At 48.3% G+C, this 26,811-nt stretch overlaps 8 protein-coding genes across 8 annotated transcripts; 4 read left to right on the top strand and 4 right to left on the bottom strand.

Annotated features, from left to right (window-relative positions):
• Nucleotides 1-195: 195 nt before the first annotated feature.
• Nucleotides 196-1,383, bottom strand: ALT_6936 (CapA family protein; the record flags this gene model as incomplete). Its single annotated transcript, XM_033559518.2, has 1 exon — nucleotides 196-1,383. The coding sequence occupies one exon, from the start codon at nucleotides 1,381-1,383 to the stop codon at nucleotides 196-198; it is 1,188 nt and encodes a 395-aa protein (XP_033415409.1).
• Nucleotides 1,384-2,181: 798 nt separating this feature from the next.
• Nucleotides 2,182-3,548, bottom strand: ALT_6935 (PTH11-like integral membrane protein; the record flags this gene model as incomplete). The annotated part of the gene is made up of 6 exons (XM_089600156.1): nucleotides 2,182-2,531; nucleotides 2,583-2,650; nucleotides 2,700-3,060; nucleotides 3,110-3,199; nucleotides 3,263-3,299; nucleotides 3,357-3,548. 6 exons carry the CDS (start codon nucleotides 3,546-3,548, stop codon nucleotides 2,182-2,184), a joined length of 1,098 nt encoding a protein of 365 aa, XP_089455618.1.
• Nucleotides 3,549-6,633: 3,085 nt separating this feature from the next.
• On the top strand, nucleotides 6,634-7,679 carry ALT_6934 (SDR family oxidoreductase; the record flags this gene model as incomplete). The annotated part of the gene is made up of 5 exons (XM_033559520.2): nucleotides 6,634-6,938; nucleotides 7,003-7,312; nucleotides 7,368-7,423; nucleotides 7,471-7,579; nucleotides 7,647-7,679. The coding sequence occupies 5 exons, from the start codon at nucleotides 6,634-6,636 to the stop codon at nucleotides 7,677-7,679; spliced, it is 813 nt and encodes a 270-aa protein (XP_033415411.2).
• A 4,275-nt stretch (nucleotides 7,680-11,954) lies between these two features.
• ALT_6933 (Ras family protein) lies at nucleotides 11,955-12,898 on the top strand (the record flags this gene model as incomplete). The annotated part of the gene is made up of 4 exons (XM_033559521.1): nucleotides 11,955-11,966; nucleotides 12,131-12,245; nucleotides 12,313-12,588; nucleotides 12,660-12,898. 4 exons carry the CDS (start codon nucleotides 11,955-11,957, stop codon nucleotides 12,896-12,898), a joined length of 642 nt encoding a protein of 213 aa, XP_033415412.1.
• A 1,462-nt stretch (nucleotides 12,899-14,360) lies between these two features.
• On the bottom strand, nucleotides 14,361-14,669 carry ALT_6932 (uncharacterized protein; the record flags this gene model as incomplete). Its single annotated transcript, XM_033559522.1, has 1 exon — nucleotides 14,361-14,669. One exon carries the CDS (start codon nucleotides 14,667-14,669, stop codon nucleotides 14,361-14,363), a length of 309 nt encoding a protein of 102 aa, XP_033415413.1.
• A 2,273-nt stretch (nucleotides 14,670-16,942) lies between these two features.
• ALT_6931 (flavin adenine dinucleotide pyrophosphatase) lies at nucleotides 16,943-18,039 on the bottom strand (the record flags this gene model as incomplete). The annotated part of the gene is made up of 3 exons (XM_033559524.2): nucleotides 16,943-17,561; nucleotides 17,657-17,823; nucleotides 17,953-18,039. 3 exons carry the CDS (start codon nucleotides 18,037-18,039, stop codon nucleotides 16,943-16,945), a joined length of 873 nt encoding a protein of 290 aa, XP_033415415.1.
• A 780-nt stretch (nucleotides 18,040-18,819) lies between these two features.
• On the top strand, nucleotides 18,820-19,180 carry ALT_6930 (GMF family protein; the record flags this gene model as incomplete). Its single annotated transcript, XM_033559525.2, has 2 exons — nucleotides 18,820-18,891; nucleotides 18,989-19,180. The coding sequence occupies 2 exons, from the start codon at nucleotides 18,820-18,822 to the stop codon at nucleotides 19,178-19,180; spliced, it is 264 nt and encodes an 87-aa protein (XP_033415416.2).
• Nucleotides 19,181-22,953: 3,773 nt separating this feature from the next.
• On the top strand, nucleotides 22,954-24,192 carry ALT_6929 (uncharacterized protein; the record flags this gene model as incomplete). Its single annotated transcript, XM_089600155.1, has 4 exons — nucleotides 22,954-23,120; nucleotides 23,247-23,723; nucleotides 23,862-24,056; nucleotides 24,108-24,192. 4 exons carry the CDS (start codon nucleotides 22,954-22,956, stop codon nucleotides 24,190-24,192), a joined length of 924 nt encoding a protein of 307 aa, XP_089455617.1.
• Nucleotides 24,193-26,811: the final 2,619 nt, after the last annotated feature.

The following is a 26,811-nucleotide window of genomic DNA, read 5'->3' as shown; positions in this document are numbered from 1 at the left end:
ACGAGAGCTCACTGCTTTGTCTTATCTAGATAGATCTCGGTAATCTCCTTAATTCTTATCATGACTTCACAATCTTTCTTGAGATCCAGACTAACGGGCTGGGCCCCTGATGCTAAAACCTGGTTGTATCCCACTCGTCTGTGGGCATGAAACCCTGCAAGATATTGCCAATGATGAATGTGCACCTCGTATCAATCAATCCCTCAGGTCCACTATGACCTGATGTTCCCTCCCTAAATCCCTACGCACGTTGGTCCCCATATCCTCGCTCAACCGGGTAATCTTCCTCTTCACCCAGAGATGATCATCATCATCAGGATCCAACAAAGTTACCTGAAAACGATCGCAACGGGTCGGAAAGATCTCCAGCCGATCCAACACTAACCTACAACTCTCCGGGCCAGCACTCTCCTCATCCTGCTCCTCCCTCACACATACCCTCCACACAGCTCCAAGGTCATTCCGATACTCCTCGTTCAACGCATAATCATCCACAAAGTCTCCACACCCATAGATGATGAGTTTCCGCCGGTACCGCTCGACACCCTGCACATGGTGCGAGGAATGGCCATGCACAATGTCCACGCCGCACTCGTCGATCAGGAAATGCGCTAGCGAGCGGATCTTCTCCTCCGGCTGCCACGTATAATTTGGTCCCCAGTGGACGGAGAAGATCTTGAGCGCGGGTTTGTCGGCCGTGTCCGGAGACGTTGGAGGTGAAGTTAGCAGCGTGCGCAGGTGCTCTCTTGTTCGCGCCGAGTAGTCGATTAGGTGGAAGTTTGACACGACGGCCCAGTCGCGCGGGTGGTCCGAGGCCGACCAGACGTGCACGCTGTAAGATTTGCCCGATTGATCATGGTTGTCCTGTGCGTGTGCGTGTCCGTGATGCGCGGCCGCTGCGCAGCGCGGAAGACGCAGGATCGCCGGCCGCCGGCTCTCGTCTGTGGTCTCGCCGGCTCCCGCGAACGCGATCTTGGACTCCTTCATCGTCCAGACTGTCTCAATTAGGCCGTCTGTGCCGAAGTCGAGGGTGTGGTTGTTTGCAAGGCTGGCGTAGTCGATGCGGGCTTCGCGCAGGGCTGCGGCGTTCGCGGGGTGCATGCGGTAGTTGAAGGCCTTGTTAGGCCAGGGGTCGTTAGTGGTTGTTGCTGAGGTTTCGAGGTTGATGAGGTTGAGGTCGGAGTTGTGGAAGAGTGGTAGCGCGGAGCCCCAGGGGTCGCGGTGGGTGTAGTTGCTTAGGTAGGGGTAGCGCTCGATGAAGTAGGAGACGATGCGGCGTTCGTGGGCGTTGTCGACGTGCTGGGGCCAGAGTTGGTCGACGAGGCGGCCGAGCATGACGTCGCCGACGAAGTTGAGGGTGAAGGTGCGGAGGGCGGTCGGCATGTCGATGGACTCTTTCTGCTGCTACTGGTGTCTTGAGTGAGAATTGGATCCTGAGTACATGTTGAGGGTGCTGGTCTCTATTGTCCCCGTAGATGGTGATCGGGTCATCATGACATCGACCTGGCGGGCCGATCCGAAGCCACTCAGATCTATAGGTTGAATCGTCGACATTTGAGACAGTTCATGACATGATGAGAGTAATACAGTGTGCGTGACCGCATTGCGCTCGGATATGTATGTTGATCCAGTATAACGGTGATTGATTCACTGAGAGCGAGCATTGCAGTGTCGTCTCGAATTGACTGATAGTTTCCATGTTCGAAACACAGTGAGAGGTATGTTGGCTATTTAGTTGCTGATCGTGACTGATAAGTGCATTGTGGCTGGGTTAAGCTTCGGCTGATTAGTCTTGCTTTTGCTGTAGTTGAATTCATGCAAGGATCATCCTTGCTAGTTGGATGTCGAAATAGTAGTCAAAGAGGGTGCAGCTGCTATATATACCATGATCTGAGTCACATGTCAATATACTTTCGTAGTACAGATAGCTCCGCCAAATGCTAACAATCAGTAAAGAGCAAAGTTCGTAACAGCTTTTGTCGGAGATCTGGAAACGCGAGAGACTCTGGGCTCCATACCTTTCATTATTATCATCATTATAGGAAAGTCAATGTCTGGTAGAGAAAGACGAGAAAGAATAGGGATATATGTACATCGAAGACATCAGACTTGAGTATAACGAAGAAGATCGATAAGCATCTGGAAGAATTAAAAATGAACAAACATCACGGCATAAAGTTATTATTGCATCACTAGCCGCCGCTGACTCGTCGACTCATCGTGCTGCGAGGACTCCTGTACCGTCATCTCTGTGGTGACCTCGATGCCTCCCGTAGATCCTCGTTTCACATCAGTCGCTTCGATATCGATGGTGTACAGGCCATAGTCCCGGTCCCGCGAGTAGAGCTGAGTCCTCCGTGACCGGTTGGCTGTACCCATCGTCGGTTGTCCCGTGTATTTGTTGTAGCTCTTAGTGGACAGTAGTCTGGGGAAGATGCGGCTGATAAGGGGTCGAAGGAAGGGGAGGCAAGCACATATGATGGCGACATTGCATTCAGCCGCGGTCCAGTAGGCGGCACCTACGTTGCTGTCTGTTGTACGGTTAGAGATAACTTTGCAACAAACATGGCAAGGAGGCTTACATGACGTGTCTGGGCTTTGAGCGACTGTTCGTAGACTCGACAGACGAAGGATGCTGGTGATAACAACCCTATCGAATGTAAGCAACCGACAGACCGTTCCGTACAGGGCAAACTCACAGTAAACCGACGGCAAAGACAGCCATGAGGGCAATTTTCTGCATACGGGGAAGTTGGAGTTGAGAAATGAGTGGCATCGGCATGATAAGCAGCGTCAGATCGGTAGCGATGTTCATGGACGCGTTAAAGAACCAGACAGCTTCGAAACTGAGACAGGAGCCGGGAATATCTCGGTCCCAGAACCTCGCTATAGGAACACAGTTCACGAATGCGCTGACAATAGCCCATGTCGAGTACAATGCGACGATACCCATCACGGTGTGGCAAGCAAATCGAAACCGGCGGCTGGGAAAGATGCGCAAGTATTGAAACAGAATGGAGAATTTGCTAAAAGCCATACTCGCATTGTAGAACGGAATCGCTATCCAGAGTCGCTATATCAGGTATTGTCAACTACCATAGTGACGTACGTATTAGGCTGGCAGCACCCACCTTGAGCTGCTGTTTCAGTGTAGCAGTAGGAAGTTTATCGGAATGTATTCCAAGACCGAAATGGACCTCTGTGTGTGAAAGTCAGATCAGTGTGTTTCTTTCCCAGTGAGAGACACTGCGAAATTCCTTACGGGCAACGACCAATGCGAAGTAGACGATTGAAAAGACCTTTTAACAATTCCAGTCAGTGGTGGATTGCAATCAGAAGGCCAGATCTTCACTAACCAGGGCCACGACGATCGTGTAGTCTTCGCGACCTCTCAGCTTCATCAAGCCGATCCGCGCGAACAGCCGCATCGCAACGATTAGAATCGCCAGTCCGGTCAATACGCCTGTTACCACCACTGCCTGTTGTCCCCGTGATGCTCCATCGTCCTCATCGCGAGATAGTATGAAATGTCCTAACGGCGCGTGCATCTTGGAAGTGTAAAGAGTGTGTCGCCAAATGAGCGTGTCGCCTGAATACTACGAAAAGAGTGTGATGCGCGATTCGAGAAGTTGTTGACAATATCCGGCCTTCTGCAAGCCAGACAAGATCAACCAGATTCCTTGCATAGGTTGTATAGCACTTTCGCTTGGGAAACCCCCGTTGAATGGTAAGGAACGGCCAGGTCAATTAGACCCTATTTGAGATGAAGGCGTCAAGGAGTATGAGTTTGTTTGCACTGATAAACGACGTCGATAATATGGCAGAGGCTATTATTTAATTGGGTTGTACGACCTCCTAAGTCCTAGGTACTGCTTTCCCCACCCACATCCCACATGAACCAGAGGCACGGTAGAGAGCTCAATAGTGTTGTCAGATCACTTCCAAATCCCCCAAGCGCACGAGCCGGGAAATGCTTGCCATATGTTCGCAATGCCCTGGAAAGCTTTAGTGCCGCTGATCTTCAACCCGGAGTTGGCGACGGTGGAGCGTCTAGTAATGGAACTGCAGCAACATGTGTCATCATTCGTGCCTAGCTCTGGGATTCGTAAGGAACATGAAATAACTTCAACAAATCATCGCTTGTAGACTACAGAAATTGACGGCCGTCTCGTTAACTTCACTGAGGAGTATACTACCACGGGATGATGAATGCCCTTTCTAGTAAACAGCTGTGCTATTTCGGTAAAATATGGGACGCTTCATAGTCTTCGGTCAAAGTGTCATCCATCAACTCTGCTAGGAAGAGAATTATGCGCATGCAGCACGACTGCATATTCGATTCAAGGCCTTGTTCTGTGTCGGCCGTCCCGACGGACTAGTGAATTTGCCGCTCTCCTTGGACATGAAGCGGGGATGATTCTCCGAGTGGAAAGAGACAGGCACTTCGAGAGCTAAGCCAGGTACTAGCCAAACTCCGAAACGCCACTGGTCGGATCATCGGATGGCTTACTACCTTAGCAACTTCGTGCAGCGATTGATAAGACAATGGGGGGTCTGTAAGAGCATCAAATCTACACACATACTCTGTGTATTAGGTATGTCGAAATCCAGAACGTCCTCAGTGCTAGGACCCGTATGGAGGAAGATATCTGCTGAAGTTTAGAGATGGCGTTGCCACCTCATTATCCTCTTTAGGAATGTCTCCTCGAAGCGAGCCTGTCAATCATCGCTAGACTGTGGATCTTCGTGGGTTTAGAACGTTTTTGGCGCATGTCCTCCCAAGTGGACCAGAGAGCCAAATGCGGGACTTCTCATTGAGACATCAGCACACGAGCAATCGTGGCTCATTAATAGGCAATCTCTGACTCGACCAGGCTCAATAAGGACAATGAGATTCAGCTCATTCATCTATATGATAGACCTACAGGTGATATAGACTCATTCTGAACTAGATCTGGCCGTGGGGCTTGCGCTACTTAAGTAGAAATGGATCACCGTGACCTGCAGTGATCGACAGCCGGACTGTGATGGCGCTTTTCGGTGTCTTGGCACATGGGGAGAAAGGAAATCATCATCCCTGAAAGACAAGTCAGGGTCCTGGTCGGTCCAACTGTCGTTGCTTGATCGTGCTCCGGTGCGGATAGACCAGACCCAAGCGTCTCGTATGGATCCCAGGCATGGCCGAGGCAAATAATCTGCCGTCTACTTGGTACAACATGAGTCGATGACATTCTGGCTAGAGACAGTCTATCATGATCAGAACCAGGTCTTCTAAACACCTTGTAGGAAGCGTGATATGACTGTCCGTGGTGGCTGCGATCAAAGGACATTGTGCAGCTTTAGCTTTCGATGACGTCTACCAATACACACCCGCAAGTGATCATTACTGATATATCGTGTAGCAAATAATAGGGGTATCGGTATCTCAAGGCATTCGAGTTCCCGGACTGGGTCCAGAGACCGAGGAATCGACGATACCAGGCCCTGTGTAGACAATTTACGGTTTACAATGGCATTGTCTGAATCCGGGGACCTGGGATTAGGTTTCAAAGTGACCTTGCATTGAAGCAATTCCGTGTCCGACGTATTCGAGCCGGCAAGTTCCTGGGACGCAGAAATAGCGTTGAAGCACTATTGAACTCTATCGGGGTTCAGCAACAAATGGGGACATCCAACGGTCGAAGATCAAAATGGATTGGTGATCTCTGTGATAATGTAGTCTAGAGTGGTGATTGCCAAAGGAATGCCTAGCCTTCTCCGTCCTCGATATGTACCTTGACCCCACAGGAGGGTGCGCGCGGGGGTTGAGCGCTAGATATCTACAAAGGAAGAGAATGCATGTCATATCATTAAGAAGCAATGATGCGGATAATCTCCACGGTAAATTTATAAATGGCTTTGGCAATGCCAACTGTCTTAAGCGAAGTTCAAGCTTGCCCTGAGCACTTTTGATGGTGCACAGTCCGTTGTCACTTCGTTCCTCATCACCAAAATGAGCTCAATCGAAGTTAGCTGATTACATTCAGTGTGTTCTATGTCCCTACCTGGATAAGACACGAATACAGCAAGAATTGATGAGATGATTCCCTACACAGCTTGTTCATCTTCAGGCCTTTTCCGAGCCATTCCTTTAGAAAGCTTGTCGCCAACAGGTTTCTGAGCTGAGAAGCAGCTCAGGAAACGAAGGAGATATTGTCTGGAGCTCAAATACTCCGTTGTGATGCAGAGCAAGATCAAACTCACACACTCCTTTCTGTGTGCTGGACATGTTTTCACCAGAGTCGGGGCAAATCCGATCGGTCAAACCTTCAGCCGACAGACACTGGCGGAACTTCTAAGGCAGACAATAGCCCCGCCAATCATTCGGCTTCCCCGCAGATGATGTGATGCCGGCTTTCGGCTTGTTATCTGGACGAAGAGTCATAATACGGGCCTCAATTCTCTGTCCTTCTCTTAAATTCCTACTCCTTCTTGATCTCTAGGCTTCTTACTGCAGGCTGAAATTCATTTATGAAGCAGATCAGCAAATCAATAAGCTTCCTCCGATCTTTTACTTATCTCTCCGCATTCACCCCTTCGGCTAGAACGAGCATTTTCACCCCTACATCTCAGGCGACACTTGTAAAACGCACAATGGCAACCGCAATGGCAAAGCGCCTTGAAGGCAAGACAATTGTGATTACTGGCGCATCGTCCGGAATCGGCAGGAGTACCGCTAAGGAGTTTGCCCGGACGTCGCCGAAGGCCCTGAAGCTGATCGTGACTGCACGACGACTCGACTCTCTGAAGCAGCTGGCCGAGGAGATCAAGGAGGAGGTCGGTGATGGTGTCAAGGTACTGCCAGTGAAGCTGGACGTCAGCAACCCGGAAGAGGTCAAGAACTTCGTCCCGTCCCTTCCAGCGGAGTTTCAAGATATTGATGTTCTGGTCAACAATGCGTAAGTCTCGAAGTTGCTCGCTTTCGCACTGCTTTAGACGTGGGATACTAAAAAAAGGAAACAGTGGTCTGGTCAGAGGTGTAGCCAAAGCCCCCGAAATCGACCCTGAGGATATCAACGTCATGTTTTCCACCAACGTCACTGGATTGATCAACATGACCCAAGCCATTCTTCCCATCTTCAAGAAGCGCTCCGATGGTGGCCGTGGAGACATCATCAACATTGGCAGTATCGCCGGTCGCGAAGCCTACCCTGGTGGTAGTATCTACTGTTCTACTAAGGCTGCGGTCAAGTCGTTCACCGATGCCTTGAGAAAGGAGCTTATTGATACAAGAATCCGCATCATCGAGATTGATCCCGGTCAAGTCGAGACGGTAAGGTGTCTGGATCCAGGAGATAAGAACCGAGCTAACATCAAGCCTACCGCAGGAATTCTCAGTTGTGCGGTTCTACGGTGACAAGGCCAAGGCTGATGCAGTCTATGCGTACGACTCTCCGCTGCATATCTGAGCGCTGAGCTAACCTGTATTAGTGGATGCGAACCCCTTACACCGGATGACATTGCTGAAGTCATCGTCTTTGCTGCCGGTCGGCGAGAAAATGTCGTAATTGCCGACACTCTGATTTTCCCAAGTCACCAGGTGGGCTTCCTTCATACGCTCATGTATTTCTGGCTGCTACAGGACATAGCTGACGCGACCAATCTAGGCATCCCCTGGCCATATGTACCGCAAGAACTAGAGCAAAGCAGGATTAGACCGACATTTAGAGGGATATACCTACTGGCTTCCTAGGCCATCAATTCAGTCAAGATAGATAGCACATTATATATAGCGCATTATATACAGCCATGTACATCACAGGTTCAATTCCATACCGCCAGAAAAGACTTAGCGGCATAGCACCAACTTCAATACTCGTCGAAATAAGGTAGTGGTACTCTTATTCGCCCTTTCCCCATGACAAGCGTTCTTGAATTTGGTCCCTACCTTAAACAGGAAAGCGTTCTCAGTCTCGGTCCATGGGCACAGGACAGCTCTGTACCATGGCACATCCACATCCCAGAAGCCCATAGAACAAACCCACATGCCTGGGAAACTTACTGAGCTATCATTTGGCGACACATGGTATAAGCTCCGCTGACAACCACGGATACCCCCTCAACCCGGACTCAAATCTTGAATAAGAATGAGCAGTGTGGGCGAATGTACATTTACCCTTTTGGGATATGTAGGTGTGTTGATCACCTCGTTTCAATTAGTAAGATAATAGGCCCTTTGCTTATGCCTGGACAGACTACTACTGCAAAGTAGTGGTCGTGCCGTTCGTGGATTTTAGGTATATCGGGCCGAGTTATATGCCAGTTCCCCCAGACTACCCCTAGTCCGTAGCGTGAGATTTACCGGTCAGCGAGAGTTGGAGGGATAATTGCTAGATCCTGCTGCTTCATGATGATATCATATTATTTCTTCTAAGTTCTAAAGGGCTATCGTCTTAAGTGCTGTATAGATGGCGCGTATTGCTTTGGTGCTTCCTATACGCCTTGGAGTACTTGTTGGGTGACGCAGTAAACTACTGCAAGTATCTCCCTGATTTCCATCTCCTGCTTGCGTTCTGCCCTGTAGAATGATGAGCTTGCCAGATCATCGGACAGTTTTCGGTGCTTCTAAAAGCTTTCTAGGTGCATGCATTGATACGATTGCCGTCTTCCAATGCCAGTGACAGTTGACAGAACACAACTAGCGAGAGTCAGATGTATGAATCAAGGAAGGTGAAAGTGCCGACCAAACGTCATTATTTATCTTCAAGCATATCCTTGCTGTAGTATAAGATGGGCAGAAGCAATTTTCATTATAGGAGGATGCAATGACTGGTTTTCTACCAGCTGGATGGAGAAAAACTCGTTATTCAAGGGCAACGTGCAACCGCTATCTTATTATCCAAGTATCAGGCAATGTATCGCATGCAACACATATATTCCGCATCCTTAAGACGAGTGGCACAACCAGAATTTGTTTGAGGTAAAGGAAAATGATGTTTCCTGTGATGACTGGACTGTGGAGCTCCTTTCTTATCATCACAACCTCTGAAACGAAAGGCCACGCACAGTGTTTGCCAAGCGATTCAATTTCCAGACGCTTTACCTCAAACTGATGATCAATCCCTACTGGGAACCATTATGTTAGGCATTTCGACCTGCCTTAGTTCATCGTTCGTACAGGCGGATTTGACAGCTGGCTCAAGAAATGTTAGCATATTATCGCACAGATGTAGGTGGGCCTGGAGTACACGGATCAATTGCTCTATGGTGATGATCTCTGTGCACTTGCCATCGGTTGGAGAGGAGGGGTATACCTTGGAGATCAGCATCTACCGTTTCTCTTTCAATGTGACTTGTCTTATCTCGGCCATTGCAGCAAAAAAGGGGCAGCTAGGAGACTTCGTGACTGGTAGACTCTTGTTACCAGTCAACTCGGAAGTTGTTAAACTTCCGATTCCCTAAATCAGAATGATCGACTTTGTGACATTGGTTTGGACGCGCGATGATGCAACGGTATGCGAACTACTGAAGTGATGCTGGCCTTGAAGAAAGCGAGGAAATTCGCCTACAATTGTGGATCGCTTCATTTTAGCGTCGAATTGCTGCATATGTGGTTTGAATCACTGAATATGAGTGTCCCGATCACATATCGTCAAATGTCATTCAAGTCATAGAAGCCATCTCGGCTTTTCATGATCCCACGTCTTATCACCAGTCCAACATCAGCTGTGGACTGTCAGACCACAGACCCAAGCAATATATTCGTAGCGAACTAGCAATGGGCCTAAGAGAAGTGGAGGCGTGGAGAAAACTCTTCCCAAAACATCGGGGTGGTCTCTCATCACTATTATTGGTCTAACTGGTTCGCTCCCTGGATCTAGATTGATTTGGGACCTGCGACTAAATGACTAGCCGCGAACAGGTCTTAACAACTGAACGGTGTTATGTGTTCATCAGGGACACGAGATGGTGAAACACACCAGACTGTTGCGCCTGAGGTTAAGGCTGAGTTTGACAGTTTCCTCCAAACGCTCAGGAACGATGACCTCATTCGCGGGTTTTCAATCGGCCTGAGAGAAACTTTTTCGCATGTCTAAGACCCTAGGCCAGGCACCTTGCTTTCTGCAGCAGCAGATGCAACCAATTAAGCAATTGAGTGACGATTGCAATTGTTTTCTAGATTCGCGTCCTCAACCCAATATCGCTCAAAACCCTTAATGCTCGACGGTACACTACCGATGCAATGATCTCGGGGTCGTCGTTGATTCGCTTTATTTGGTGATATCCCGGCAGGGGGAGTTCATGGACCACGGGCCGGAGAAAGCCAAACAGATTCAACAGCTAGACAATCGCATTATTGATGGGCGTGGCTATTGATCCTTCATTTATAGGACTTGTGAACGCCATACTTCTAGGACAAGACGAGTTTGTAAATGACGAGGGAAAATTGCTTTCCTTGCTTACCTGCTTTCCAAGCTTGTAGATAAGTAGGAGGCATCGAACTTAGGCTAGATAGCCAGTAAGGATGGTGTAGTTAGTCATTTAGTTAATAAGCATATTGAATTGGAAAGAATCCAGTCAATGTCTGCGCCGTTGGTTATCTATTATTCCTTGATGGAGCTTAGATGGCTGGAGATATTTGGTAGCGGTAAGTGTACGGAGTACTGATGGTTAAATCGAGATTTGGATTGCTCCTGTTTGCGTTGGCATGAAACACTTCATCATCTGCAACGTCTTTTTGACAACTCCATCTTGATGCTGTGGTTGGAAATTGTGATTGAGTTCTTATCCATCACAATGGTACAGGGAAGCGGCCAGGAGTGGCTTGTTTGCGACATCAGCAAACTGCTGTAGTAGCTGATTGCTACCTCGTTAGGTGGCTATCTATCGGATGATACTGTGGACACTACATACCTTACTCCATACGTTGTTACAGACACGGCCAGTCCACTTAATACCACGCTCATCCCTCCAAATGACCCAGATTTGACCTAATCAACCCCTTTTGAAAAACAGAAGTTGTTATTGTTATTGTTTATTACCGATATTTATTGTTATTATAGTTGGGTTCATATTAATATCGCCTAGTAATGTTATGATGATCCATTATTGAATTCATGGCCCATTTGCTACTTAGGTAGACACCTCCATCCACAATCACCAATCATCCAATCCTCTCCCTAGTCTCACTCACACCTCTCCAGGATCGGGAACTCAAAAAAAGGTACTACAGAGTTACACTTGCAGACTGCTTTATTTCTTGCTTTTCCCAATTTTTTAATGCCCTTTCCTTCACATCCTTTCTAATTCTTACAATTGACTAGGGGGAAAATCTGACAAGACAGTCCAAGGAAAGAATTTTGCCTTCCACCACAAATTCTGGATTCCTTCTTTTCTGGGACTCCCTCCCCTATCTTATCCCCACATCTTCCTGCTCATCTTGACTCCCCTTAAACCACACTCTCCAAATCTCCACCCGTCTTCCTTCTAAGCCCACACGGAACACTTTTTCTTGCAAGAAAGTTATCATCATCATCTCGACTCTGTTGAGTACGGAGTAGAGAGAAACTTTGCCTAGATACTCTAGTAGGTAGCACCACCGTTCGGAAAGCCGGCGCGCAAGCTGGTTCGCCATCTCCAATTCCCTCCCGATTCTGTGCTGCAGAGTGCAGACTGCACAAACCCCTAATCCTCCTAAATCATCCTCTTTCCCAACCCCAGTTGGCGTCTTTAAGCTTGGCTTAGTCGCTACTAGAGTACTGGACCCGCCATTGCTGTGGACTGTTCTCCAGCGTCTTCGCTCTGTGCGGAACTCCCGACAAGCTGGGTCCCGACTGTTGACCCTTTTTGCAAAAGAAACTTGTGCTGCTACTTTTTCGACCCGCTGACACTGCTGCTGTTGGGATAGCTTCGATCGTTGCTCTCTTTTTCCCCTTCCATCCTTTCCAGGTAACTTCAACCTAAACTTCGCCGTGATGGCTTCAAAGGTACGCCGATCATTCGAAAATCCTGTTCCCTTGTGTCGCTCGCCGCCCCTTTTCCCTCTCAACATCACCGCAGCGCCTCCATCCCTGCGTATCACGCCTTCGATTGCCACAGGTTCCCAAGAATTGAGATGTGTCACAAATGACTGACAGCTTTCCAATTGCAGTTCCTTAGAGAGTACAAGCTAGTTGTTGTCGGCGGTGGTGGTGTCGGAAAGTCATGCTTAACAATCCAACTGATTCAGAGTCACTTCGTCGACGAATACGACCCAACAATTGAAGGTAGGTGGCTCCTTTGGCGCAGTCATTGACGACTTGAGTGCTTACCATTTCTTTTCCTATTGTATAGACTCGTACCGCAAGCAGTGTGTCATCGACGATGAGGTCGCTTTGTTGGATGTCTTGGATACTGCCGGACAGGAGGAGTACTCGGCGATGCGTGAACAATACATGCGAACTGGCGAAGGCTTCCTCCTGGTCTACTCGATTACGTCTCGGCAGTCCTTCGAAGAGATTATGACTTTCCAACAACAAATCCTTCGTGTGAAAGACAAGGATTACTTCCCTATTATCGTGGTCGGTAACAAGTGTGATTTGGAGAAGGAACGAGCCGTCTCTCAACAAGGTAGGCGATCCTCCGGAGTTTCTTCTCACTCGAACTTGGCAATATACTGATTTAGGCCACCTGCTATTCAGAGGGCGAGGCTCTGGCCAGGCAGTTCGGTTGCAAGTTCATCGAAACGTCGGCAAAATCCCGCATCAACGTCGAGAACGCTTTCTACGACCTCGTGCGCGAAATTCGTCGTTACAACAAGGAGATGTCGTCATATCCGTCCGGTTCTGGTGCGGCAGGCACTCGTGCCCCTGAAGGCAAGATGGATGTGAGCGAGCCCGGCGACAACGCTGGCTGCTGTGGAAAATGCATCATTATGTAATTGGGTCGACGTTGCTTTACATGGTTACCAGGCGCGCAGGTCAATATGAAGGAAGGAAGTCGCCAAATCCGACTTTGAATGAAGGATAAGAAAGAAAGAGAGAGAGAGAGAGAGAGAGCTATGCTTGGCTTAGGAGATGAAAGCCGAGACTGCGGTGTGGCCATACACCTGCATCTGTGACTTTTCGCACTGTACAAGGCTCGCTATCAGGTGATGTCTGCTCTCAGCATGAGGTTGTCATCGTCTCCATGACCGTTCGATTCCCCCTTTGTTTCTCTGTTTAGTCTTTTTTTTTTTTTTTTTTTGGAAAGATTGTTCTCTTGATGAATACCCGTTCCCTTGGCACAATGAGGGATGAGCCTGTCAATAGATTGTGCATTTATATAGGTACATGCTATTGTCATGGTTCACATCTTGGTTCTCACTCGCGCAGCATCGCCTTCTCTTTTGTTCTTGTTTCTTATGTGACCATCAGGACGTCGCTGTCTCTTCCGTGTCCATTCCTTTCCCATCGGGTCCGTCCTCAATTTCCCCCGGCGTCCCCTGGCGCCCAAGTCCATTCTAATATTTCAACCATAGGCAGCGAACATGGCCCTTTCCCAAACGCTTCTTCAGGAGGACTACGCCTTTCACCTTTCCTTTTTGCTTTTCAGCCTCTGCGATTCTACATGGATGCTCCTCTCTCTTATTTCCCCTTGACGGCGTGTTTTCTATCCATATTTCCTGCATATATCCTTGTCACTACTTTCCTTTTCTCGCTTTAGAAAAATCGATGGGACTTTTAGAAGAGAATTTGGTTCATCGGAAAGACAAGGTCAGATCCAGGTATGGATTCTTGAGGAGTTCTCCTTTTAAATGCCATAGAACATCAATGTAGGATCGACATTGTGCCTAGAGCGGAATTGTAAAGTGAGGAACGGTGATTTTCCGTTTTTGGTTAGATTTACCGTTCTCCAAGAGTGTGGTCATCTGATATGACGTCTTGTATACCCGTCTCCGCCCTCACTTTAACCTCCAGCTTATTCAGTCATAGCCTCTCCGTAGCATTCAGCTCGTGCTCCTGCAGGGCAGTGCAGAAATCGACAAACTCCCCATCTAGGCGTTTATATTAATATTAATCGCATTCCCTTCATCCAAATTATTATATTTAAGTTAACTGCGCAATACTATATGTACATGTCCATACATTGCGCCACAGAAGCCCGTCAGCCATGCGCTCGAAGACAGAGCAGATCACAATTTGAATCTAATAACAGCCAAGAGATTCTTTACTGCGCATAGCATATCGGCATCATACAACCATGTTATGGCAATGGCTGTCGTCCTTAGAGAAAAATATGGGGTCCTCAGATTTATTGCTTAATACTGGTCAAAGTGGGAAAAGCTGACAGAGAACCAGCCATGATTATAAACACGTTACTGATGTGAAAAACTGGCATCCATTTGCTTCAGTCAGGGTGACCTACTTTCCAGTCGCCTCCTCGATTTGCCGGCCATTAAGGGGAGAGGAGATAGGGTGACTGACCTTGTTTCTTTCCTCGATGTTGCGGGCACTGAGGCCGCTATTCTTTTGGCCGGGACTGGCGACGAACTCGGGGTTGACATCGCGGATTTGAGTCATCACTTCCTGGAGGTTGTCAGTCGACGAGTATGGCTGTGAAGCTACCTGGAGGGCCCCCTTGAAGGTGACCTCTGGCTTGTCCGGATGAGGCTTCCCTGTCCATTCCATCGGGACGATGGCGTATCCTTCGATTGGAGAATCGCGGACCATAAGAGCGCCTGCGCAGCAATGTCAGCAGCCTTGGACGTCTTTTGTATGCCTTGACTCTCATACCTGGGACAGAGAGACCATTGAAGCCGCGTCAATAAGAAGGCTTGAGCACTTCATCTTGTGATTGCGAATGTTTTGAAGGGGAAAGCTGTTGGATGAGTGCAGGACAGGGGCATTCGGGTTGGACATGTCGTCCCAATTTATAGGTTTTGCAAGACCGTCAGAGGCAGAGAACTGGCTTCGCTTTTTCTAATGTCCTGGAGCATTGGGCCAAAGGAGCGACCTGGTCCTCAGAGATGGGATTTCCTGCGCTTTCATGATTGCGCTTTGAGCATCATGCAGGGGTGTATTTGGAGTGAATCGTGGAGCAGCGACCAGAGCTCTATGCAACGTAAGACATGGGTCAGTTGGATCTGCATTGAAAATCGAGGTAAAGGCGGAAGCGAAAAAGAATTCAGATTTTGAGTGCTGTGGAGCTGATTGGCTAGCCATAGAAAAGCACCTCGTGCAGGTCTCTCTACTGCCTCAAAGAGCTGGAGGCTCTCGCAATGTCCTAAACGGTTCATGACTGACAGTGACACCTGCGATTAGTTACCATCATACAAATCTGCGGCTGGCTAGGTCCTGGTCAACTTCTCCCCTAGATCGACCAGTCACTACTGCAGTGATCTTGACCGAGGAGCCAAGCTCCATTGAGCTAAGCAATGTTGGCTTGACTTTGGTTGACCAACGAAACAAGCATCATTGACTGGACAATGCTTTTCTGCACACCTACTCTCAGAGGCTGCCATATCCGTACTTCCTTCTCCTAATATGCGTCCCTTGACCAGCTAGAATTGGTTGCATATTGCTCCGGTGGGATGAAGTTGCTTGCGGCTCGAGCAGATGCATGGTCCATGATTGAGACCAGATACTATAGATGGAAGTTCAGGCTTCCAGCAGGCATGCACTAATGGTACAAGCATGACTCTGAGATTACATGGAGCGATTTCCGCGACCTTTCAAGGCTTGGGTCATCTACTATTTTGACAAGGCGTACAAGCCCAAGATTGGCTACAGTTCATTCCCCAGACACGCGGGACGGATGCTGCCTGCTACTATTTACCCACAAATGGTTCATCGGCAAATTTTCAACATGTGTCAGGTTTCTCTGCTCGTTTGGCTCCTCGAGTATGCCCAAATGCGCTTATTTTCTTGTCATCTATAGGTCCTGCCTAAGACCTCCAGTAGACTATCAAGGGCCTGAACGAAGAGGCGCAGTACACGTAGCCATTAGACAAAGAACCCCAGGCTGCAACATATGCAAAGCTTGATATCTATTTTATTTTGCCTGGACGCCTAACATCCAAGACAATCATCACTCCGAGAATATATGAGTCAACTCTACTATCTGGGACACCATCATGTCTACTACACATAGCTTCGACACGTGCAACGACAAACGCGACACTGACACTCAATCGTACAATCTCAGGCGAGACTCTACACGAGTGAGCATTCAACGACAGTCCCGCTTGCTACTAACACATCCACAACCCTGCCAAACCAAGCCGAGTCTATCCTCAAAGAGCAAAGACGCCCAAGCGACATCAACAACCCCAAGCAGCTCAAAATATTTGGCGAAGAACCCGGAGTGGATTGACTGTCCCTTCTGCCATGAGCGCGCTTTGTCCAGGGTCGAGACGAAGAATAACGTGGGCGCTGCGTATGTCGTGTCAATCTTTTTCTCATTTTCGACCCTATCTATCTGAACTGAACTAATCGACAAGCAGAGTTGCGTCCACGGCAATGAGTGCCGTCTCCGTACTAGTTGGTGCTGGACCTCAGTGGGGTGGCGTGCGTAATTTTACGCATTGTTGCTCGAGGTGTGATCGCAAAGTGGCTGTCAAGTACCATACCAAGGGCAATGCAGATGTTTTTAGTCCGGAATGTTGAGAGTTAGATGTTGATTGAATGTCCATTCATCCGAACTGCTGCAATTGCACTAGGTGACGGTATGATATTCCGCTAATATAGAAGCAATTGCTATGCCTACAAGTCATTGGGCCAATGTCTGGAGATATTTTTCGCGGACGTATAGGCTTAGGTGACTTTAGCAAAGTGAGACGGATCTATGGTTTGACATCTATTCATTATACTGTTACCACCAAGGTAAATCACTTTTCTCCTTTCTAGGAACCAGTCCAATGTTATTTGCTACATATGCAGAATTTATCTATCAGCCGAAGATTGTACATGCAAATATCATCCTATGAACGTAGCCTGTAGTGCCTCTACTCCGACTCAGACGGAGGGTCCAGCTCATCCTCCCGAGACACCTTCTTGCCCTGGACGTTCTCCTCGACCTCCGCAATCACCGAGTCCATGAAAGCCTTGTCGGTTCCGACTAGAGTGACGGTGTTGCGCTTGTTGCCCCAACGAGGGTAGCTGCCGACTTTGACGCCGTGCACGCTGGCCCGTGCCGCAAGGTCCGTCAGGTACGGTGCGACGGCACTCTCCGGGAGCGGGGTACTGAAGAGGTAGCGGTAGATACCTTTGCCCTCCGGGTTGGCTAACCGTGGGAGCAGAATGGGCTTGAGGTGCTCAAGGAGGCGCTCGAACAAACGAGGCACGCCGGGGAGGATATGCACGTTACCGTTGACGACGGCGATGGGCACCCACATGTCGTCTGCAACGAAGAGGGCTTGTGATTCTGCGGGGAGCTTCTCGTCGTGCGGGAGGTAGACCATCCGGAGCTTTGCTGTGAGGGCGGGCGACGGGGTGTCCCAGTCGAAGCGAGGCTGCATGGGGTGAGGTTTGGAGAGTTTCTTCATGCGCTCGAAGGCAAGTGTGTGAAGTTTGAGTGGCAGGTTGAAGGCCTTGGCTATCGATTCGTAGGTGATGTCATCGTGGCTTTTGAGGGACACGCGGTGAAGAGTTAGCTTTAAATACTTGCAATACAATATGAGGGAGATGTTAGGGACGTGGAGGTGAGAGTGTGTACGGACGTTGGCCCAATGCCTCCACTGGTCACAACAAAGTCGTAGTTGTTGCTCATCCTTCTCACAGCTTCAATGATCTCGCTCTCATCATCGGCAATGACTTCCACCCGCTTGAGTTGGATACCAAGAGAGAAGCAATATTTAGCGAAAAAGGCCGAATTGGTGTCGATGGTCTGGATTTGTTGACATCAGAAAGCTGTTAGCTATTTCCATGACTCCGACCCATGGGACTTCTTTGCAGAATTGTCTGCTGATTCTGTGCTCCGACCTCCGCAGAACAGAAAGATATGAGGAGGTCTCACCTTTCCACCAAGGACTTCATCACCAATGATCAGACATGCCGCCGTGTGGATGGTCTTAGATGGATTGGGCACCACGGATGATGTCATGATGGAAGACGGACTGCTGGATAAGGGGGAGAATGAGGCTCGCGAGGCGATCGGAGAGATAGAGCTGGTACTAAGCAATGGCCGGGAGATATGGCGTGAAAGCTGATTGAGACGGTTTAACATAGAGAAGGAGAGAAAACGCGGGGGAGTTTGCGGGTTGAGGAGAGTCCAGGCTGCGGGACATTGAAGACGACTTTATGAAGGCTCAGAGGGAGCGGGGTGGGGAATCTCCGATCATCGCGCTCCCGCACTGTTTCATTATCGCGTGCAAACCGGGAGTATCTTTCTTTCAGTCATCAGTTTTTCAGCCTTATATAGTCTCTCCGCCTCCTGTGCAGACTTATCAAGAAGGCGCTTGCACATTTTCCCCCGCTTTATTTGTATCGTTTGACTGTCTTACGTTCCATTCTCCCAGTGACATGGTGAGTCTCCGTCTGCCCCGCATCCTAACCTTTCTGCAAGGAATGCTCTGCTGATGATGGTATGCCTCTCTTAGTCTGAATCACGATTATATTCTTTCTCTCCAGAGACAAAAGAGAAGCTGCGCAAGTTCCGCTTGGGAACCTCCAGAGCGAAAGATCCGCAGGCGGTCATCTGTAGGACACCCATTTCCTGGCCCTAGACGACAAGCCATGCGCTACTTGCGACGCAAGGCACACAAGACCCCATTCTTGAGATGCGAACTTTCACAAAAGGCAAAAATTGACGATCGATCTGGCAGACATCATCGATTCCAAGACACAGGAGATCCGAGCCGAAGATGGCGAAGTCTACACGAAAATGGAGGATCTGGCCGACGAGCTCCCTGAATCTTCCCCACGCTTCATTCTTCTGAGTTATCCCCTGACCCTGGTAGGTGGCATCCATGGTGGAGGCTCCAAGGCACCCCCCCTCACGTTTGTTCAAGGAATGTTCGTGTGCTCAAACTAACTTTTGCTCGTCTCACCAGGGTTCCGGTCGCCTGACGGTCCCTTACGTCCTTCTCTACTACCTTCCCGAAAATTGCAACCCATCCATGCGAATGACATATGCCGGCGCTGTGGAGTTTATGCGCAATACAGCAGAAGTCAATCGCGTGATTGAAGTTCAGGATGAGGACGATATACTTTCCATCGAATCGAAGCTTCAGGGTTCGGACTAATCGAGCTGTAGAACGGCTCGTATGGCAAGATACTATAGTCTCTGTGATATTCGACTGCGTCCTGGGAAGACGGATGCGACGTAATGATCGTACCGGGACTGCTCCTTTCCCTATACGTGTTAGTATTGCATTCTAGGATGGCCGATTGAGTTGGATTTCTGCGGAGGGATTATCCCTGTCGACCAGGATCCTGCAAATCTGCGAGGCTGGACCGAGATACCGGCGATACACCCTTACCCACGCAGCGGCTACATATATCCTTTCTCCAGATACCGTCGAATCAACGACTTCCATTGTATTGCTTACAATTGTTATTGTGCAGCTCATTTAACTCATATTGCATGTGTTTCCAGTTCTTTTACGGCGACTGTGGGTAGAAGCATGTGACATGGATACTATACCTTATTGTCACGGAGCAACTCACAGAAGTCATTAGAGACGTGCCAAGAGCACTGGAATCTATCATCAGTCCCGTAGGATCGCAGATCGCGCCCATCAATAACAAAGCATCTGTATAGATGCTTCATCGATCGTGGTTATATTCGAAACAACCGGTAAAACTTTGATACAGACAGATCCTGTCTTACTGCGCAATTACGGTAAATTCCGCACTGGAGAATTCTCGGCCAGATAAATCGGAGTAAACCGACAGGGGAGATAAGGTTTATTACCGTATTATTGGATGATTTGGATTTGTTGTGCACTTAGGGTGCTGTGCCACTGCATTACTGCTGGGCCTGCTGGTACTGGCAGCCACCGCGGCCTTTTTGGCAATCGTTTCAATTATTTGGCTGGAATCAATTATCGCTGTCTAGTTAAGCAGAGTCAAGGGAGTGTGATTGGGTCCACGTCCCCGATCCCAGTGACCCGGTTGTTTGAGCAGTTATTTAGTGTTATTAGTGGTGGCTGGCGGCTAGTGCTCTGTAGTGACACTGGCATCTCCGTGTATAGTGGTTGCAGCTCTAAAGGCACCAAGTGGGTGGGTCGGTGGGTTTCAGAGGCACTGACCACCGTGTCTTACTCTGGTAAGTCCAGTACTCCACCATTTTAATTAGTGATATTGGGTGGTATATGGTACATATAATTACCGGTACGTTGGTATGGCATAAAGATGGGAATTGAAGTAACTTATCTAGGTATACTACCTCTGCAAGTCACATGTTGGACAGAAGTGGTCGAAATAGCAACTGATCCACTATAGATCAGGCCGTAGCAATGTTCATTAGTGAGGACACATCATCATCACGATCATCCAGAATCATGCAAACAAGCCGAGCAGAACGAACAACGTCACTTCCCACCCCATAGGTAGAAATCACCCTGAGTCAATCCACCAATCTGCAGATTGACAATCGCGCCACCCCTGCCATGAGGAGCATTAGGAGCATCCAAAACACCCCCCATGTGGTCTAGGGGCCACCACCAGGATTCCTAAAGCGTGAATCTGCAGCCCGGCGCATGTTGGAAGCCGTTGGAGATTTCATGCATGTCCATTTATCATCTCAGTCATTGCATCAATTGGCGGTCCATAACCAGCTGGTCGCGTTTCTGGCGCTCCCTCGGACTATTGCGTCGCCAATTACAGCAGCTTGCGTTTGAGGGGTTAGTGCAGCCCATATGAGATTGCTGCAGTAGAGTCTAGGCAGTGCTGCTGGCATATACGCGATGGCTCTATGCTGGTCTTTACCAAACATGTGCCTTTGTTCGTACTAGGTAAATGTATGACATCAATGATATATGCAGAATTATACAGGCATTGTCATGAATCTTGTATCCAGTTGGAATACTAGCAAGGGGCTCTTGGGATCTGCAGACTGATCAATGTGCGATTGTTGCCATTCATAGTTTTCATTAGGGGAGAACAATCGTCTTGTTCATTATTCAGGGTTGGCGCGCTTGTACTACTGGAATTTCTTCATAGATACCTTACGGAGCATGTAACTTTGTATGGTTTCAATGATTTACCACCTAGGTAAATCGTCCGAGCTGAACTACTTTAGCTCATGCCAAATCTTTCTTGTTTTATCAAAGGGAATCATAATCCGAGGTCCCTCAATGAGTAAGGTATTAGTCAAGATTCTACTTTAAACATAGTTGTCGAACTGCCAAGCACATTTTGTTTTTGATGGCTTTTGCTGTAGACAGCAGACTGCATAGAATCGCGCCAAACACTGACAATACAGTGGCTACTGCAGGCGTACTTATGAACCCTGGTCGTAGCTCGCTTACGGATACCTTGTAAAGAGGTACGTAAGGTGACCCGGGACAACGGTTCTGCTAAAATCCATATCTCGCCACGATGCGGAGTATGTTGTACCGGAATGAATTGTGAAAGGAATCGGTGGAATGAAGACCAGAATCTGTCATACCACACGGCCATTTGACAGCCACAAGGGACGGATTTGCACGCGGAATTGTACTGCAGCCGGAGACACTCCATACGGACTAGAATGACTCCAAGATACATCGGGGCGAGACGCCTGTGGGTTCCAGCAAAGTTCCAGAGCGGGAACAGTGCCTAATTCATCCAAGCTCCACTTCGGACGAGGCCTCAACCCGGTGCCTAATCGTCATTAATTGTGGCTTATTTCGGTATGGTCAATTGCGTATCATTCAATTACTCGGGATTGTTGAGAGTGCCAACTGCCCAGGATAAAGATAACAAATAATATTTAGCGTCTCGGCTAGACGGCAGCAAACCATGGTAACTTCCCAATATCGTTCCCATAAAGTCCACGATTTGTCCTTTGGTTCAAGTAGTTATTGAATCTATAAAACATTCTCGCGGATGTATTAAGTCTGTATTTATAATATGTTGTTTCTGATAAAATGAGTACAATGCTTGCCTACGTGGATCCTTTTGCCATACAGCGCTATCCTAATGTGTACTGTAGAGTACAAGGGTACGGAGTACATAGGTTGTTGCATTAAGTCGTAAAAATACAGAAGAGTAAGGTGTCCACCAATATCCACCCCTCTCGCTCGTTCGGTTCCCCCAGAAAGTTTGTTCCTATGCTAAGTGCCAAAATGGGTAGGTGAATGATTATTATCTTCATTCTCCCGTTCGCTGTCAAGTATTAATTTTATCTCGGCTTGATTTTTCTCTTTTATTTTATTTTAAGACCCATTTGCCCTACTTATTATTAGTATTGCTCTTTCCTTCCCAGTTTCCCTGGGCCGCTCTCTGTCAATGTCGCATATACAAACCACCACACCCATACTTCGCATTGTTCCTCACGACGATAAAACCAATGCAATCTGAGAACTAGACAGTTGACAGGTCATCAAGACTACCGCCTTATTCGACCCGACCGATCGTCAAACTGACTTCTGTTGCAGTTGTGTCTGAGTGCACTGACCGCTGCTCAGCCAATCACCCAGAATACAGTCCGCCCAGAGTTGCCTTCCCTGCCCGTCTCACGTATTATTTTTACCCATTGTTCGTGCAGTCCCTGCGTCCATTTCCACCCACACCGTCTCGTCGGGTCTCCCAGGCCTTTGGATTCGGTACACCTCGTGAGACCTGCCATACCTGTGCTTCACCACTTCTCTCGAATTCGCCCCCCATTTCGATCTCACGCGTCCTAGTCAACTAATATTTGGTCGCCATACATCGCCGTTTTTTTGCGCTTGAAATGTTATGAGAACGGGTTCAACGGAGGAAATTAATGCTATATTTGAGGAGGCCGACGCTAGACTTCTATCAGTCCCAACGCCACGGATCAATCAACTACAGATTCAGCGTGGAGATTTCATAATCGGATACAGCAAAGATGTCCAGTTCAAACGGCCCTAGCCAACCTGGTGAGGATAGGCAGGAAGGTTTCAGCAAGTATTTGAAGCGCATGAAAACGATCTTGAAAAGGAGCCCAACTGCAAGGAGTTCGATATCAAGTATGCAGGAGATTACTGAACGACCAGAACCGAGCCAAGTTGCCTCGTAAGTTACTTTTTTTTTTTCCCCTACACATTCTCAACATTAGCTAGATACTCTTTTTTGTCCGTTCCGTCTTCTCCAGACATATTTGAGATGATTCTATACCACTATATATTAACCAAGTTGCAGTCCCAGGCCTACCCCCGCCCCAGCGCAAAAGCCCGCCGCCAAACCAACTACTCAGCCGACCGTGGTAACGCACTGGAGCGCCATCCAAGAAGAGAAGGCTCGCGCCCTTTTCGCCAAGTATGGACTGACGATTGAGTCTGGAGAGTGGAAAACGCCGAGCGACATGACTGTCCAGCGCGTTGCCAAGCCGATTCGTATGAGAGTTCGCCGCACTTGTCATCGATGCGAAACTACCTTTGGGCCCGACAAGGTGTGTGTCAATTGCCAGCATATTCGGTGCACCAAGTGTCCGCGCCACACCTCCAGCAAACCCAATGATCAGGCGCAAAATGCTCTCGAGACTATCCGCGCAGCCCAAGGACATGGGCCACCTCGACACAAGAGCAAGGAATTACAACTCACCATTCCTTCTCGCACTGGTGGCCAAGACCTCGTCCTCAAGCCGATTCGGCAGAGAGTCCGGCGCACTTGTCATCGGTGTAATACTATGTTTCCTAACAAAGACGTGACGGAATGCCCTACTTGCAGACACATACGTTGCAAGAAATGTCCTCGAGAACCGTATGCGAACCCAGTTCAAGAACTTCTCCTTGACAATCAGCTGATAAAGTATAGGCCCAAACCGCATAAATATCCGGATGGCTATCCTGGAGACGCAGAACCTCCGTCAGAACCGCCGGCACGAACCTGGAAGAAACCACGACAGAGGGTGCGCTACACTTGTCACAAATGTTCTACGCAGTATCGGTCTCGGGAGACGACCTGCTCGAATTGCGGCCAGGAGAAGGGACCGGAGACTATACGAGACCCGTATGTTCAAGAAAGTCTGATTTCTTAAGATTGACTCTGACAATTGATCAGGCCGAAAAAGAATAAACCGGAACCAGACCCGGAGATCTTAAGGCGGGTGGAGGAACGACTAGCAAACATGAGCGCTACCAAGTAGCGACAATCGCTTTGCATTTTCCGATTTATCTATCAGCGACTGCCATATGGACTTTCGTGTATTCCTTTCTTATCACATCACAACATATCTCCTCTGACGAATCGGGGCACTAAAGGGATATTTCCCTCATACTAGCTACTGTTGAATCAATCTACAATTCTTGACTATTATTGAAGACAGAACACGTTCCTTGCATTACCACCTTCGACTTAACCCTGGATATCGAAGTGTAGTTATGGGCATGTTTATGCTCACCCACCATAGAGACAATATTAACGACGATAGAACTCTAGTAATTAATGACAAGTTACTGACCAACAGACACCATACGTCATCCAGTCCTTATTGGGATGGATTGTCGCTCGAAGGAATGATAGAGTTTCAGGGTTGCTATCCGCTGTCATCGTTAGGAGAGCCTCGGGCCAGCCCGCGTTATTGACTACTCGCCAGGCTTTGAACAGAAAAATCGCCTGTCATGGATTGATCTGTGCCGACTGTGGATATTATCCATACTATTGTTAATCCCACTAGCATAGAACAGCAAATTGAGTTATGATTCGTCGAAATCGGTGGCCTAACCGCCGGTCCTAGTACGCTGGTTAAGTGCTATGGGACCCGACGGAACGATGGATCTTGATTCCGAATAGCCAAAAGGATTTTCCGACTTCCAAAGGCCCACTTGAGTCTGTAGCTGGAAGTGAAATAACGGTCAGAGTGTGGGTTCTATGATACCTTTTACATATTGAACTTTGAAAGCGCGCAGTCGGCTTGAATAGGTGTATGTAGGAGGGGTAGGGCGTACTTCCGACAGTATCCTCCTTTATCCCCTGAATCTCCCTCTTCCAACTAATCTATCTCGCCTGAAACCAACGCAATATCTAATATTAATACGTATTTAACACCAAACTTTGCGTACGAAAGCACTATAACAGAGTTTACACGGTAGGGTAGTGTCCCATGTCAAAACCAGAAAATGCAGCACTGGGCCATGTCATGCAATCGCTGGCCAGATCTCACAGGGGTTATTGGTTGTGGCTGGAAGACGAGAATCCACTACTTTGATTTAGGCAAATTCAGGCCGTGACTGCTACCGCCCCAGCCTTCTTTGAGTTAGTTCCTCCGTTGAGGCGTCCATTGAGTTCCGTGGTTTAGGGTGATGGAATGACGGATTCCGGGAGTTTGTCGGGGCCGGAGAATAATTCTTATTGGATTTTTATTTTTCTTGCCAACCGGAATCTAGGAAATCCGTCTTGATACTTCGTATGGATGCATCTTGGAAATGTAGTCCTACGTACTACCTTAGGGTCTGAACCATCAAGTTCATTCCAAAATTGTACATACGTAACCAGGACTGCAATTTTCCAACCAATTGACCTGCCATAAGACCGACGTGTTCCTCATCAATAGCATTGTCTATCACCAAAATCCTGTTATTGAATCAATTCGCCATGAGTCGAGTCAAGTCCCAACGCTAAGGGAGTGATTTACGTGCCAAGAAACTAGTTGAAGGACGGAAATGGACGGAGTTTCCGGGCAGCCAGTCTGGTCCTCATTTTGGGGCATTCTAACTTTCGAGCTCTCAAATAGGGGACGTCGGAACCGAGGCTGCGATCGTAAGGTAGCGCAATCGGACCCCTTTTGGATGATCTGCTGAATATGGATCGACTACGGTAGTGGTAGTTACATCTGTCAGATCCCTTTTGTTATCTATCACAACGCCGGCATTTGCATTTGCCCATGTGCTTATGCGAGCTCCCCAGATCTGCTGGATCTGAGATCATAGATGAGCATAATCCTCGCGAGTCGGCTGGTCTGACTCGTCATGTCCTGTGTTCTGGGATAAGCTCCAAACCCGTTAGAACTAGTCCCGCTAAAGGTTAGAAGATGTGATACTTCACATTGGACTGATTAGACCTGGATTAAAGCAAGCAACAGCAAGCCTGGCAGAGCCAGCCATCTAGTGTCCAAGCTCGGGCCTCCGGCCAAACCTGATTCATTTTTATAGCCGTTGATCCTGTCCCCTATCGCTCGACGTCAAGGGGTCAAGGTTCGCTTAACGTCTAACTCTAGATATGTTTTACAGGAGGTATAGGGTACTCCTGGTGGACTGGGCTCCTATCCAACTGGGGATGTGGCTTCGGCTTGCGAGTCATTCTTACTAGAGTGCCATAGAGTACTTAAGCATGCATGAGCAAATACCCAGATCCATAAAATAGACAGCGTGCTTCAACAAGTGGAATAAGCTTGCATCGTACATACAATTGAATTCAGAGGCTCAGACGAGACGAGGAACATTGTTGACTTGATTAAGCTGACTATAAATATTTGCATCCTTTGTCATTGCCTGTAAATGAGCGTGATTTACATGATAGGATGCTTGCTGAAACCACGTAGTACTGAGTTGATAATTGCAATTTTCTGACTTTTACTGTACCATGGGTGTATTTGCACTTTACCCACCCTGGCGGCTCGGTCCGCTTGCCCCGCTCAGTTGTACTACTATTTGTTTCAGTACGGCAGAGCTTTGCCATGAATACAAGCCAGAGCCATATATGGTATTCCACGTATTGGGCAGGCGAGGCAAGCAGTGAATGATGATACCTTAAGGTAGGTCTCACC

The sequence above is a fragment of the Aspergillus lentulus genome, assembly GCF_001445615.1.
Source record: "Aspergillus lentulus DNA, contig: Alt12, strain: IFM 54703, whole genome shotgun sequence".
Taxonomy (NCBI): domain Eukaryota; kingdom Fungi; phylum Ascomycota; class Eurotiomycetes; order Eurotiales; family Aspergillaceae; genus Aspergillus; species Aspergillus lentulus.
The sequence above is the reverse complement of the archived record's forward strand: the minus strand, read 5'-3'. Positions and strand labels throughout refer to the sequence as shown.